General features: G+C 37.6%; 2 protein-coding genes across 4 annotated transcripts in view; one reads left to right on the top strand and one right to left on the bottom strand.

The window, feature by feature from the left end:
- Positions 1-2,627: 2,627 nt before the first annotated feature.
- On the top strand, positions 2,628-6,952 carry LOC117577554 (odorant receptor 1a). Its single transcript, XM_034262386.2, has 3 exons — positions 2,628-3,151; positions 4,487-5,096; positions 6,702-6,952. Exons 1-3 carry the CDS (start codon positions 2,628-2,630, stop codon positions 6,765-6,767), a joined length of 1,200 nt encoding a protein of 399 aa, XP_034118277.1. The 3' UTR covers positions 6,768-6,952.
- Positions 6,953-7,393: 441 nt separating this feature from the next.
- Positions 7,394-16,166, bottom strand: part of LOC117577787 (myb-like protein I) — a 48,619-nt gene continuing 39,846 nt past the window's right edge. For 2 of the 3 annotated variants that reach the window (XM_034262713.2, XM_034262712.2), the window contains exon 3: positions 12,925-14,412. In XM_034262713.2, coding sequence (XP_034118604.2) covers positions 13,367-14,412 — 1,046 coding nt within the window. In that variant the 3' untranslated portion in view covers positions 12,925-13,366. Of the gene's footprint in view, positions 8,446-12,924; positions 14,413-16,166 lie in introns of those variants that run through there. The other variant, XM_052004200.1, reaches the window with a different exon arrangement.

The raw sequence follows: 16,166 nt of genomic DNA, 5'->3' as shown, positions 1-16,166 counted from the left end.
ACAAAACACAAAACGGAAGCGTTCTCTGAATTGTTTGTCAATCGCATTGAATTGTACATTGATAACTGGCCTAATTGCTGGCTAAATCACACATCGAAATTCATTTGGCGTTGCCCGCGCTGCGTATACGCGATAAATGGATTAGCATGTTAAGTATACGCACGGTCAGCCAGCAAAATGAACTGGGTTTGGTTAAATATTTTGTTTTTTGGGTTAGCTGCTCTCATTTTCCATTTGTGTGGAACAAGTTTTATGTTTTCCCACGCCCACGATGGGCGTGTCATGGTTGGGGAGGGGAGGAAGGGGAGCATAGCGAGTACTCGTAATTGAATTTCTGTACGACTGCAAAGACTTTTAATTAGTTTCTAACTGGCAGTTGGTTAATTAAACTTACGGTGTGAGTGTGTGTGTGAATGTGTGTGTGTGTAATCTCAGCACAAAAGCTCACACACGCAGCGCCCCCTCCCCTTCTTTTGTCTTGCATATTGTTAGTACTTTGCAGTGCAGTGGAAAATAAGGTGAGGCCGTAAATTAAGTGCCAGCCTCCAAATGTCAAAACATATGCCAAAGTCGGACACACGAGTCGGGAATTCAGCTACGAAAACGGCAAAACCAGAAAGAACCGCACCGAATTGCGCCCAAGGGGCAAGCGACAACTCAATAAGCTCAAACAGTAGCTCGCTTGTCGCTTGTTCAATGGAAATCTATAAACAAGTATTTAAATATTTCAAATAGTTAACTTTGCTTTGCTTTTTTCCACACTACGTTTACCAATCACTTGTCTCTGCTAAGCTACCCTTAGTAAGGGTATTTGCCACGCAGCCCACATGACATACAAAAATAGTAAAATAAAAATAGTAAAGAAAAAAACAATAAAAAAAGAAAAACAACCGCTAGCGGACAATGACCATGACTGCGAGAGAGCTGCAATCACAGTTCCAGTTTCTTGTTTCTTGTTTCAGTTTGAGTTTGAGTTCCAGTTGCAATTGCATTTCGACAAGTCGTTGTTGATAGCAAAAAGAAACCGTTAATACTGAACTCTCTGATTGATCGATTGACGAATCTGGCAATCGAGCACAGTGCTCACATATTCACATAGAACTAACCATAAAACAACTAAAAACAAAAACTAAATCAAACTATGAACAATTGAAACGTTGTCATTACAAATTGTTTTCTTCAACCGGTTTACTAAATATTATTTCCGCGCTAGCTTCGAGTCATAAATCAACAATTAGTTGAACTTCGCGTAAGCTGCACAAATTTAATAGCATTTTAAATAAAACATTATTAATTGCAGAATTTACATACACGTATTTGTCGACATCAAATTTGAACATAAATATGGAGTTATTCTTAAATTAAAATATAATGTAAAGGTTTGGAACTTCTAATAATTTACATCTTTGAATATTGTAATTATATTTTCAAAATATAAAAAAAGGAACTTATTATTTTAATTTTTTAATAATATTAAAAGTGTATCGGACAACTTTAAAATTGTATTTACATTGCTACGCTAAATCAACACTAACACATAATTTAATTACTTTAATTTTGACAAGGAATGGACTAGAATAAAAAAAAAATATATATATATAAATACATTTCTTAGTACTCTAGAATCTTTTTTTTTATTACGTGTTTGTGTGGAATTCTCTAGAGAAAATGTTTTGAAATTAATTCATTTCAAATATTTTATGATTTTTTAGACCTAGAGAACTATCCGTATTAAAATGAACATTCCCCTACTGACTATATAACTGAAATATACAATTTTCGAAGCAAGCCCATCTCAACCATAAATAATAATTGAAAATCAAATTTAAATATTTTAAATGAAGATCATAAAAAGATTGAGTTGAAGGCTTAATGCATTGCTAGCACTGCAAATAGTCCTAAAAATAAAATAAATACAAATTTATTGCCAATATTTTCAAGTCCTAATTGATAGTAAAAATAATTATTAATAATAATAAAATATTTTAGATTTTATACTCGCCATTACCTTTAAGTTAATAAATATAAAAATGAACTTAAAATTAGTATGTTACTTATTTTTAATGATACATAACTTATTCAGCAAAGTGCTAAAACTTCCCTTTGGTTTATTCAAATTTCTTAGAAACCTAGAGAAAAGTTAATAAAATTCAAATTTGTTTTTCACTTGCATTTTTTTGTAAAATTTTATCTGAATAACTTGTTCAACAAAGTGTCAAACTTACTTTGAATATGATTTCATAATTTATCACACTTAATAAATTTCAATAGACTTGTCACACTGTGCCAAACAGGTGCCGCATTAACCTGGCCTGGCTTGTGTTGTGTTGCCTGTGCTGCGTTTTACTGCGTTGTGTGCTGTGTGTTGTGTGTTGTGTTGTAGGTGTGGACTTGGATTCAGGCCCCGGGGCGTATAATTAAGTCATTTTCAAGTTTCAGAGTTAGCCAAGTTTTCCAGTTTTCAAACATTTTATTAGTGCGCCTAATGAAGACAAAAACAAATTAAGTTTGCTATTAATAAGGCCAATTAACAATTTAGTGCAGCACACTTACACACACGTGTGTGTGTGTTTTTTGTCACCAACAAAACAATACGACGCAGTCCTCAGCCACCAGTTTCTTTCAACATGTCTAAGCTTCTGGATGCCTTGCTCATTGACCTGAGGTCACAACGCTTCACCTTTCGCCTGATGGGTTTGGAACTGAAACCTTCGAAGCCTGGCGAACGACGTCAAGTGCTGCGATCGCCGCTCACGTTTGCAATCATGGTGATCGCCACCAGCTTTGAGTTCTGCACCGTTTGCGCCTTCATCGTGCAACACTCCAGCGAAATTGTCCTCTGCTCCGAGGCTTTGATGCACGGCGTTCAGATGATCTCCTCGCTGCTCAAAATGTGGATTTTCCTTTGGAAGTGCGAAGAACTCGTCGCTCTCATTGCCGCCATTCAACAGCCATTCGAACAGACAAACATCGATCCAGCTGAGTTGCTGATCTTTCAGCAGCAAAGTCGCATTGGCCAATCTCTGTCTAGCATTTATACGCTGATGTGCACCGGCACCTCGATCTCCTTTCTCCTCATGCCGCTCGCTCTCACGCTGCTCCGATTCAATTCAACAGGCCTCTTTGCCCCCGTCAGCTCCTTTCGAGTCGTGTGAGTAGCAGCAGCAGCAAATAAATTAACTTTATTTTCAACTTATTTTATTTGGTTTACATCTTTTTTGCTGCTCTTTTTCTCAATTACTATTAATGTTCTTTACTTAATATCTTTTTAATTTTAAATCGTTAGGCTTTTCACTTTTTTTGTACATATTCTTTATCTATTTTTTTCGTATTTATTTATTATTTTTATTTTTATGTATCTAATAAAAATTAACCATTTAATACCTCATCGTATAATTCGAATTATCTGAAAAATAGTTGGCAATAATCATTAAAAAAAAACAATATATTTATGGTCAACTGAAAATATATATAATGAATGAATAATTATATTTATACAATGAAAACCCTTTCGTTTTTTAGAATGCCTCAAAGAAACTCTAAAAACTCCCACGATTAGAGGTTTTAAACACTTTGTAAATGCTGAATTTTCTTTTATTTTTCTTCGAGTTTTATCCATGCTTTACATTTATGTTGAAGAGGACAAATTTGTTTAACATTTTCTTCGCAGTTTCATCTTTAATTCTTTTCGTGTTCTTCTATCCACTCCATCTATCTATTATTTAAATGTATTTTGCTACATTTTCCTAATTTGGTCTTACTCTACATTTTTCTATTTATTTTACAATATGTGCACCTTTTAAAATCACTTCAATTTATCCTTTATTACCTTGTTTCTGCAAAGAAAATTTATATTTACATATCTTTTTACGTTTTTTTTATAATTTACATAAACATTTAATATTTTTACCTTAACATTTGTAATTTCTTTTCTCTTCATTATTTCCTCTGAATTTTACTCTTTTGTTTTATTTTATATGTTATCATTATATTGATTCTCTTTATTATTCAAACATTTCTATTTCTACATTTAACTTATTTTCTAGTTGTCTGAATTTTTAAATTACTTGTTTCGCTTAACAGAGTTAAAATTATGCTTTGCTTTCACTATTTATTACTATTATTCTTTACTTTTTGCAGTATTGCTTTTCTTAAATTTAGTTTTCTTTACTTTTATTTACAATCTATCTATAATAACAACAAGTAAATTCAACAATTACTATTAAAATTCACAGAAATAGCAGTTATCCAATGAGTTCTTCTATTATATGTCACAAATTTTCTGTTGCTTGAACTTATCTCTCGGGGAGATCTTGTATGTGGAATCTTTTCAGACTTCTTAGTATTAAATTATTGTCTACTAGACTTATTCTTAAATTAACTTAAATTTGTTTTAATGTACCTTTACCTCCCATTGAATTCTACACTTTATTTAATAATATATTCTTTTCTTTTTAATATATATCTCTTCTTTCCCCGGTGACAGTCTGCCCTACGATGTAACCCAACCGGAGATTTATTTCCTGGACTGCTGTCTCATGGTCTTCGTGTTGACCTTCTTCTGCTGCTCAACGAGTGGCGTGGACACGCTCTACGGCTGGTTCGTCTTCGGACTGACGGCACACTATCGCTGCCTCGTACTGCGGCTGCAACGCATCAGCTGCAACAAAGGCTTGAGCGAGTGGCAACTGGAGCAGCAACTGGATCAACTGTTCGGGGAGCATGCGAAGCTGCTGAGGCTGGTGGATCGCTTTGAGTTGGCGTTCAGAGAGATCGCCTGCGTTGAGGTGCTGTTGATCTGTGTGCTCTATTGCTCAGTGATCTGTCAGTACATCATGCCACACACCAATCAGAACTTTGCCTTCCTCGGCTTCTTCTCGATGGTCGTCAGCACACAGCTGTGCATCTATGCCGTTGGCGCCGAGCGAGTGCGACACGAGGGTCAAGAGTTCGCCCAGCAGCTGTACATGCAACTGCCGTGGCATCAACTATCCGCCCGCCTGCGGCGTCTCCTGTTGCTGCCCCTGCAACGTGCCACGAAGGAGACGCACTTGGGCGCCTACTTCTTTGTTCTCGGCCATCCTCTGCTCGTCTGGGTGAGTTTATCCAGCTAACATTAGTGGCAAAGACAGCTGCACTTTAAGCAGAAATTGTATTCTAACGTGGCACAGAGAACTGCAAGTTTAGCACGTCAAAAAATATGTAGAAATATATAGAATATGACTTAATGAATTTCTAATTTTAGATTCTAATAATGCAAAGACAGCTGCAACTTCAGCAAAGTAAAGAATTTTGCCGAAATCTAGTTATTTATTTACCAATCCAAATATATTTCAGTGTGACAAAGTTAGCAGACTTTAAACCTAGAAATGCATTTGATAAATTCCCATTGTCGCAAAGGTAGCAACAATTTATGTCATTAAAAATATATAGAAATGTAGAAAATGATTTCTTAAATTCAAAAGAAACTAATTTTCTGGACTGACAAACAGAACAGCAATGCGCTAGCACATTAAAAAATATATAGCAATCTGGAAAATGATTTACTTAAATTCAAACAAATTTATATTCTAGCGCGGCAAATTGTTGACTGAAATATTATAATAGCATCTTCAATTCGATTATTTTCCAAATACTATAAAATGACTTTCCAGAAATGGTTACCAAAAATGAAATCTAAATAAACAAACGTAGTAGCAAGTTCAGGGCACATGAAGAATGTTTAATATATCCAGAAATTCATTTGCTGCTCAATTACAAAAAAAATTATATACTAATCTGACAAAAAGAACAGCATTTAAAAATATATAAGATATATATTTTAGTGTGGCAAAGTGTTGACTGCAATATACGAATACCAAAACACAGCAGCAAGTTTACCAGAATGAAAAAAACCGCAACCATCTAGAAATTCATATTCCAAATTACAAAACAAAAAAGTCCAAGCTGTAACTTCGATTTACTTTTTTCCAAACTACAAATAAACTTTTGTTAAACAAACAATACATTTTTCAAACTGAAGATTCAATTAAAAAATTTTGTTCACCAAACTCTAGCTTATTCATCTTTCCAGGTAATACAAATATTATTCAAAAGTATAACATTTTACTCCAAAGAAAAGATTAATTATATAGTTTGACAATATTAATCAAAACAACAATATTAAACAAATCATTAATGACAACAAAAATCAATATATAGAAGCAAAATTAAAGATAACAACAGCATTTTTTGTTAAATATATAGTTTAGTTAGCCCTTTTCAATTTGGATCTTAAATTTTGTTTTTGCGTACATTTTTTAAAAGTTGGAAGCAGCTTTGCAATAAATCTGATAAAGATAACAACAGCATTTTTTGTTAAATATATAGTTTAGTTAGCCCTTTTCAATTTGGATCTTAAATTTTGTTTTTGCGTACATTTTTTAAAAGTTGGAAGCAGCTTTGCAATAAATCTGATAAAATTGAACTTATAATATCAACGTTTGGTGAATATAATATAGAAGTCAATTTTAATACAATTAAATTATATCATATTTGCAGTGCTGTAATATTTCTCCTTTACATCCCGATCTCCAATTGATTGAAGCTGACTGATGTCTATTAAGTAATGCTCAAAGTTAGCTTCGAAATAAAAAGCCACTCTAAATAATAAGCACAATGTTTATATGATTAATTATTTCCCCTTTCTGAATTTATTGCAGACCTTTCGCACTGCGGGTTCGTTCACCACGCTGTTAAATGCGCTGCGAGCCAAATACGAGCACTAGAGAATTGTTACTAACTGCAAAAAGAGGTAAAAAGAAAAAAAAGAGAGTTGAATGAACCCAAGTGAACAAGTGAGAGAGAGACGGATGTGGTTGATTATTGTTTATTTACGTTTATTATTAAAATTACAATTACGAGCTGTTTCTCATTTTATGTACACACACAATACAAAATTATGTTTGATTTCTTTCCTGTTTTTTTTGCTTTTTCATTTTCATTTTTTGTTTGTGGAATTAAAACAACAAAATACACGAAATATGTGGAAATTAAAATAATAAAATACAAATAGTACAAATAAAACTAAAAGCTACAATTACACACAAAAGAGACACGAGAAATAAAACAAAGAAATAAAACAAAAAAAAATATTACATTACATTAATAATAATAATCATAATAATAATAATAATAATTAGTACACACAACTAACGGAACTATTGCAAAAGAGAAGGGTGGAGGGGGAGTGGAAGAGGGTTGTCTTGGAATAAATACGAAACGAAGTAACCAAAAAAAGGTGTGAAAAGTTCTGTGTTTTGAAAGTGGGGTGGGGGGGGGGGAGGAATGTAACGAGGGGAAGGGGAAGGTGAAGTGATAGATAGATGGACAGTTGCTTCATCGCTTAGCTTAGCTTAGCTTAGCTTAGGGCCAACAGCGGCTCCACATCGAGCGACTCCTTGGCGATCGCCTTCTTCTTGTACTTCTTTTGCAGCTTCGTCTTGGAGAGCTTCGATTTGGATTTGCTTGGCTGCTGCTTCTTCAGCGCCGCCTCCTCGAGCGCCTTCTCCCGATCGAGCAGCTCCAGCTGCTCAAAGATGTTCTTCGGATGCGGATGACTTGTGTGCGGCTTTGTCGCATTCTTCGCAGCATAGACGACGACAAACTGCGAGAATGCCGAATCCGTTGGCGTATTGATGTCCGCAAAGTCACGGAAATTAGCGAATTGCTCCTCAGGATACGTATACTTCTGAACGAATCCCTCGCTTGGCCTGCCATGCCCGTTGTTCGCATCGCCGTAGATGTAATCGCTGTTGTCATCCGGATGATAGGGCATCTCCTCTTCGGGATAGAAAGTTCCGCCTCGCAACACTCCAAAATCACCGCTACCCAAAATCGAGGCATCAAATCCGCGTTGCTGTTGCTGCTGCTGTGCTTGTTGTTGTTGCTGCTGCTGTTGTTGATGTTGCTGCTGTTGCTGATGTTGCAGCTGCTGTTGCTGCGGTGTCAGCAGCGGCAATTGCAGCGGTGAATTGTCACCCAAAGGTGAGACGGGACCAGCGAAATAGGGACGCGAGTGACCCAATGGAGGCGCCTCGTGGTAGAAGGGAGGATAAAAGTTCTGCGCCGCCTGACTGTGAGAATCTCCTCCTGAGTTTGCCAACGGCGTCACATCGGAGCGCGAGATGAGCTGCGTATTTGGATTCGCAATGGGACGAAACTGTTCCTGCGACAGCGATTCCGATTGGAAGTGGCGACTCTGCGCTGACACACGATGCTGCAACTGTTGTGGCTGCTGCTGTAGCTGCAGCTGTTGTGATTGCTGCTGCTGCTGCTGGGGATTGTGCTGCAGCTGTGTGGTTGGTGGCATGTGGAAGTGCTGCTGCTCGTGGGAACGCAACACTGTGATGGGCGTAAAGTCGTTGGGCTCCATCAGCATATCGCTGTCTTCCTCGGGGAACTCAGCTGCAAAGAAAGAGGAGAAAAATGGAAAAGGGAAGAATATTAATAAGCTGACTGAGCAATAAAAAACAGTATAGTAAGACAAATAAAAGATTAAACAAAATTAACAAAATTAAATAAAATAAATAGAGATAAATATGCATGTAATCTTGGTTATAAAGATAACCTTTGAGTATAAAATACATATGTGGATTATTTAATTAAACTTATACAATACTACTTCCTTCTTCTGACTTCGTTTAAACTGACTGCTGCTGTTCTACTTTGACGAATGATGATCTACTACTGACTACTACTAATGATACCGATAGCTTCGTGCCTATCGACTTGATAATACCGATACCGATAGGGTCTATCAACTAGCCTCCACCTCTGTTACATACATCTACATATATAGTGTTAAGCAAATCAAAATATATAGTATATAGTGTTATTTATTGTGAAATTTACGATTCCAAGCAATCAACCTTTGAATTGATAGATATTCTTCATATTTATACCCGCTACCCATAGGGTAAAAGGGTATTATAACTTTGTGCCAGCAGGAAATGTATGTAACAGGTAGAAGGAGGCATCTCCAACCCTATAAAGTATATATACGAGGGTTGCTATTTATATTTCTGGCCTAATAATGAAAATGTGAATATTTATAAAAAAAAATGGATTTATGGTTTGTCACAGTATTCTCCAGCAAGATTTATATACTTTTGAATGCCCTCAAATCAATTGTCGAAGCACTTTTTCCACTCTGATTGAGGCACCTCCAAAACATGGTTTTTGAACACTTTAACAGCATCTTCTGACATAGAAAATCAATGACCACGCCTTTTTTCGATGATGTGCGGGTATAAAAAGAAGTCATTGGGTGCCAAGTCAGGGCTGTACGGCGGATGACCCATGAATTCCACGTTTTGACCGCAAAAAAAGGCGCGGGTTTGAGCTGGTGTGTGGGAGTTCGCGTTGTCATGGTGCGGAATGATCCATCTTTTCTTGTTCGTTTTTCGAATTTCTACAAGGAGTTCAGGCTTACAAATTATGGTGTACCACTCAGAATTGACCGTCCTACATTGCTCAAGCGAAACAGTCGCCACATGACCAGTTTTACCGAAGAAACAGGCGACCATTTGCTGAATAGTGCTTCCTCCACGAACAAGGTTCGTTGGATTTGGCTCGTCTTCAAAGACCCACACGGTCGATTGCTGTTTTGTTTTGGGCTCATAACCATAGATCCATGATTCGTCACCTGTGACCATCTTATAAATGTCTTTTGAAGCACAGGGAATGTATTTTTTCAAAATTTCTTTGAACCAATCCACACAAGCCTTTTTTTGAGCAATCGTCAAATTGTGCGGGATCCAATGAGAACAATCCTTTTTTACGACCAGGTGTTTATGCAATATCGAATGTATTCTGGTGGAAGAAATGTCAAAGGATGCCTCTATCTCACGATATGTCACATGTCGATCTAGCATTATCAGTTCACGCACGGCATCAATGTTTTCTGGCCCAACGTCCGTTTTTGGACGACCTTCACAACCTTCGTCTTCTAGCGAGCATCGGCCACGATAGAATCCATTAAACCAGTATTTCACAGGGCTATAGGATGGCACTTCATCGCCTTATAAAGATTTAAGTTCATCGGTGCACTCGTGTCGTAATAATCCAAGTCGAAAGTTGTGAAAAATTTTTGCTCAAAAGTGTTCACGAGTTAATTCGATTTTTCTGCCGAGGTAAGTTTTTGATTAATCGTTTATCGATATCAAACGTGCTCGTACATGAACAAGTTGTATGGAGCTTTTATTGATAAAAGTCCAAACTTTTTTTGGGAAATAGCCAATTGGTCCTAATATGGCTAGAAGTGACCTAGGCCAGAAACTTAAATAGCAACCCTCGTATTCTTGATCAGCATCAACAGCCGAGACAATCTGTCTGTCTGTCCGTCTGTCCGTATGAACACCTAGATCTCAGAGACTATAAAAGATAGAGCTATATATTTTTTTCAACAGCATTTGTTATGCTTGCACGCAGATCAAGTTTGTTTCAAATTTTTGCCACGCCCACTTCCGCCCACGCAAATCAAAAAAATCGAATAATATATTCTTTTCTTTTTAATATATATCTCTTCTTTCCCCGGTGACAGTCTGCCCTACGATGTAACCCAACCGGAGATTTATTTCCTGGACTGCTGTCTCATGGTCTTCGTGTTGACCTTCTTCTGCTGCTCAACGAGTGGCGTGGACACGCTCTACGGCTGGTTCGTCTTCGGACTGACGGCACACTATCGCTGCCTCGTACTGCGGCTGCAACGCATCAGCTGCAACAAAGGCTTGAGCGAGTGGCAACTGGAGCAGCAACTGGATCAACTGTTCGGGGAGCATGCGAAGCTGCTGAGGCTGGTGGATCGCTTTGAGTTGGCGTTCAGAGAGATCGCCTGCGTTGAGGTGCTGTTGATCTGTGTGCTCTATTGCTCAGTGATCTGTCAGTACATCATGCCACACACCAATCAGAACTTTGCCTTCCTCGGCTTCTTCTCGATGGTCGTCAGCACACAGCTGTGCATCTATGCCGTTGGCGCCGAGCGAGTGCGACACGAGGGTCAAGAGTTCGCCCAGCAGCTGTACATGCAACTGCCGTGGCATCAACTATCCGCCCGCCTGCGGCGTCTCCTGTTGCTGCCCCTGCAACGTGCCACGAAGGAGACGCACTTGGGCGCCTACTTCTTTGTTCTCGGCCATCCTCTGCTCGTCTGGGTGAGTTTATCCAGCTAACATTAGTGGCAAAGACAGCTGCACTTTAAGCAGAAATTGTATTCTAACGTGGCACAGAGAACTGCAAGTTTAGCACGTCAAAAAATATGTAGAAATATATAGAATATGACTTAATGAATTTCTAATTTTAGATTCTAATAATGCAAAGACAGCTGCAACTTCAGCAAAGTAAAGAATTTTGCCGAAATCTAGTTATTTATTTACCAATCCAAATATATTTCAGTGTGACAAAGTTAGCAGACTTTAAACCTAGAAATGCATTTGATAAATTCCCATTGTCGCAAAGGTAGCAACAATTTATGTCATTAAAAATATATAGAAATGTAGAAAATGATTTCTTAAATTCAAAAGAAACTAATTTTCTGGACTGACAAACAGAACAGCAATGAGCTAGCACATTAAAAAATATATAGCAATCTGGAAAATGATTTACTTAAATTCAAACAAATTTATATTCTAGCGCGGCAAATTGTTGACTGAAATATTATAATAGCATCTTCAATTCGATTATTTTCCAAATACTATAAAATGACTTTCCAGAAATGGTTACCAAAAATGAAATCTAAATAAACAAACGTAGTAGCAAGTTCAGGGCACATGAAGAATGTTTAATATATCCAGAAATTCATTTGCTGCTCAATTACAAAAAAAATTATATACTAATCTGACAAAAAGAACAGCATTTAAAAATATATAAGATATATATTTTAGTGTGGCAAAGTGTTGACTGCAATATACGAATACCAAAACACAGCAGCAAGTTTACCAGAATGAAAAAAACCGCAACCATCTAGAAATTCATATTCCAAATTACAAAACAAAAAAGTCCAAGCTGTAACTTCGATTTACTTTTTTCCAAACTACAAATAAACTTTTGTTAAACAAACAATACATTTTTCAAACTGAAGATTCAATTAAAAAATTTTGTTCACCAAACTCTAGCTTATTCATCTTTCCAGGTAATACAAATATTATTCAAAAGTATAACATTTTACTCCAAAGAAAAGATTAATTATATAGTTTGACAATATTAATCAAAACAACAATATTAAACAAATCATTAATGACAACAAAAATCAATATATAGAAGCAAAATTAAAGATAACAACAGCATTTTTTGTTAAATATATAGTTTAGTTAGCCCTTTTCAATTTGGATCTTAAATTTTGTTTTTGCGTACATTTTTTAAAAGTTGGAAGCAGCTTTGCAATAAATCTGATAAAATTGAACTTATAATATCAACGTTTGGTGAATATAATATAGAAGTCAATTTTAATACAATTAAATTATATCATATTTGCAGTGCTGTAATATTTCTCCTTTACATCCCGATCTCCAATTGATTGAAGCTGACTGATGTCTATTAAGTAATGCTCAAAGTTAGCTTCGAAATAAAAAGCCACTCTAAATAATAAGCACAATGTTTATATGATTAATTATTTCCCCTTTCTGAATTTATTGCAGACCTTTCGCACTGCGGGTTCGTTCACCACGCTGTTAAATGCGCTGCGAGCCAAATACGAGCACTAGAGAATTGTTACTAACTGCAAAAAGAGGTAAAAAGAAAAAAAAGAGAGTTGAATGAACCCAAGTGAACAAGTGAGAGAGAGACGGATGTGGTTGATTATTGTTTATTTACGTTTATTATTAAAATTACAATTACGAGCTGTTTCTCATTTTATGTACACACACAATACAAAATTATGTTTGATTTCTTTCCTGTTTTTTTTGCTTTTTCATTTTCATTTTTTGTTTGTGGAATTAAAACAACAAAATACACGAAATATGTGGAAATTAAAATAATAAAATACAAATAGTACAAATAAAACTAAAAGCTACAATTACACACAAAAGAGACACGAGAAATAAAACAAAGAAATAAAACAAAAAAAATATTACATTACATTAATAATAATAATCATAATAATAATAATAATAATTAGTACACACAACTAACGGAACTATTGCAAAAGAGAAGGGTGGAGGGGGAGTGGAAGAGGGTTGTCTTGGAATAAATACGAAACGAAGTAACCAAAAAAAGGTGTGAAAAGTTCTGTGTTTTGAAAGTGGGGTGGGGGAGGGGGAGGAATGTAACGAGGGGAAGGGGAAGGTGAAGTGATAGATAGATGGACAGTTGCTTCATCGCTTAGCTTAGCTTAGCTTAGGGCCAACAGCGGCTCCACATCGAGCGACTCCTTGGCGATCGCCTTCTTCTTGTACTTCTTTTGCAGCTTCGTCTTGGAGAGCTTCGATTTGGATTTGCTTGGCTGCTGCTTCTTCAGCGCCGCCTCCTCGAGCGCCTTCTCCCGATCGAGCAGCTCCAGCTGCTCAAAGATGTTCTTCGGATGCGGATGACTTGTGTGCGGCTTTGTCGCATTCTTCGCAGCATAGACGACGACAAACTGCGAGAATGCCGAATCCGTTGGCGTATTGATGTCCGCAAAGTCACGGAAATTAGCGAATTGCTCCTCAGGATACGTATACTTCTGAACGAATCCCTCGCTTGGCCTGCCATGCCCGTTGTTCGCATCGCCGTAGATGTAATCGCTGTTGTCATCCGGATGATAGGGCATCTCCTCTTCGGGATAGAAAGTTCCGCCTCGCAACACTCCAAAATCACCGCTACCCAAAATCGAGGCATCAAATCCGCGTTGCTGTTGCTGCTGCTGTGCTTGTTGTTGTTGCTGCTGCTGTTGTTGATGTTGCTGCTGTTGCTGATGTTGCAGCTGCTGTTGCTGCGGTGTCAGCAGCGGCAATTGCAGCGGTGAATTGTCACCCAAAGGTGAGACGGGACCAGCGAAATAGGGACGCGAGTGACCCAATGGAGGCGCCTCGTGGTAGAAGGGAGGATAAAAGTTCTGCGCCGCCTGACTGTGAGAATCTCCTCCTGAGTTTGCCAACGGCGTCACATCGGAGCGCGAGATGAGCTGCGTATTTGGATTCGCAATGGGACGAAACTGTTCCTGCGACAGCGATTCCGATTGGAAGTGGCGACTCTGCGCTGACACACGATGCTGCAACTGTTGTGGCTGCTGCTGTAGCTGCAGCTGTTGTGATTGCTGCTGCTGCTGCTGGGGATTGTGCTGCAGCTGTGTGGTTGGTGGCATGTGGAAGTGCTGCTGCTCGTGGGAACGCAACACTGTGATGGGCGTAAAGTCGTTGGGCTCCATCAGCATATCGCTGTCTTCCTCGGGGAACTCAGCTGCAAAGAAAGAGGAGAAAAATGGAAAAGGGAAGAATATTAATAAGCTGACTGAGCAATAAAAAACAGTATAGTAAGACAAATAAAAGATTAAACAAAATTAACAAAATTAAATAAAATAAATAGAGATAAATATGCATGTAATCTTGGTTATAAAGATAACCTTTGAGTATAAAATACATATGTGGATTATTTAATTAAACTTATACAATACTACTTCCTTCTTCTGACTTCGTTTAAACTGACTGCTGCTGTTCTACTTTGACGAATGATGATCTACTACTGACTACTACTAATGATACCGATAGCTTCGTGCCTATCGACTTGATAATACCGATACCGATAGGGTCTATCAACTAGCCTCCACCTCTGTTACATACATCTACATATATAGTGTTAAGCAAATCAAAATATATAGTATATAGTGTTATTTATTGTGAAATTTACGATTCCAAGCAATCAACCTTTGAATTGATAGATATTCTTCATATTTATACCCGCTACCCATAGGGTAAAAGGGTATTATAACTTTGTGCCAGCAGGAAATGTATGTAACAGGTAGAAGGAGGCATCTCCAACCCTATAAAGTATATATACGAGGGTTGCTATTTATATTTCTGGCCTAATAATGAAAATGTGAATATTTATAAAAAAAAATGGATTTATGGTTTGTCACAGTATTCTCCAGCAAGATTTATATACTTTTGAATGCCCTCAAATCAATTGTCGAAGCACTTTTTCCACTCTGATTGAGGCACCTCCAAAACATGGTTTTTGAACACTTTAACAGCATCTTCTGACATAGAAAATCAATGACCACGCCTTTTTTCGATGATGTGCGGGTATAAAAAGAAGTCATTGGGTGCCAAGTCAGGGCTGTACGGCGGATGACCCATGAATTCCACGTTTTGACCGCAAAAAAAGGCGCGGGTTTGAGCTGGTGTGTGGGAGTTCGCGTTGTCATGGTGCGGAATGATCCATCTTTTCTTGTTCGTTTTTCGAATTTCTACAAGGAGTTCAGGCTTACAAATTATGGTGTACCACTCAGAATTGACCGTCCTACATTGCTCAAGCGAAACAGTCGCCACATGACCAGTTTTACCGAAGAAACAGGCGACCATTTGCTGAATAGTGCTTCCTCCACGAACAAGGTTCGTTGGATTTGGCTCGTCTTCAAAGACCCACACGGTCGATTGCTGTTTTGTTTTGGGCTCATAACCATAGATCCATGATTCGTCACCTGTGACCATCTTATAAATGTCTTTTGAAGCACAGGGAATGTATTTTTTCAAAATTTCTTTGAACCAATCCACACAAGCCTTTTTTTGAGCAATCGTCAAATTGTGCGGGATCCAATGAGAACAATCCTTTTTTACGACCAGGTGTTTATGCAATATCGAATGTATTCTGGTGGAAGAAATGTCAAAGGATGCCTCTATCTCACGATATGTCACATGTCGATCTAGCATTATCAGTTCACGCACGGCATCAATGTTTTCTGGCCCAACGTCCGTTTTTGGACGACCTTCACAACCTTCGTCTTCTAGCGAGCATCGGCCACGATAGAATCCATTAAACCAGTATTTCACAGGGCTATAGGATGGCACTTCATCGCCTTATAAAGATTTAAGTTCATCGGTGCACTCGTGTCGTAATAATCCAAGTCGAAAGTTGTGAAAAATTTTTGCTCAAAAGTGTTCACGAGTTAATTCGATTTTTCTGCCGAGGTAAGTTTTTGATTAATCGTTTATCGA

Source organism: Drosophila albomicans, chromosome X, assembly GCF_009650485.2.
Source record: "Drosophila albomicans strain 15112-1751.03 chromosome X, ASM965048v2, whole genome shotgun sequence".
NCBI classification, from domain to species: Eukaryota; Metazoa; Arthropoda; class Insecta; order Diptera; family Drosophilidae; genus Drosophila; species Drosophila albomicans.
Note: the sequence above shows the minus strand (reverse complement) of the source record. Positions and strands in the feature narration are given on the sequence as shown.

Bases quoted from the DNA above. Each gene is read 5' to 3' on its own strand.
- LOC117577554 (XM_034262386.2), top strand. From the start codon at position 2,628: ATGTCTAAGCTTCTGGATGCCTTGCTCATTGACCTGAGGTCACAACGC. The intron at 3,152-4,486 runs GTGAGTAGCAGC...CCCCGGTGACAG, and splicing joins GTCAGCTCCTTTCGAGTCGT to TCTGCCCTACGATGTAACCC. The intron at 5,097-6,701 runs GTGAGTTTATCC...AATTTATTGCAG, and splicing joins GCCATCCTCTGCTCGTCTGG to ACCTTTCGCACTGCGGGTTC.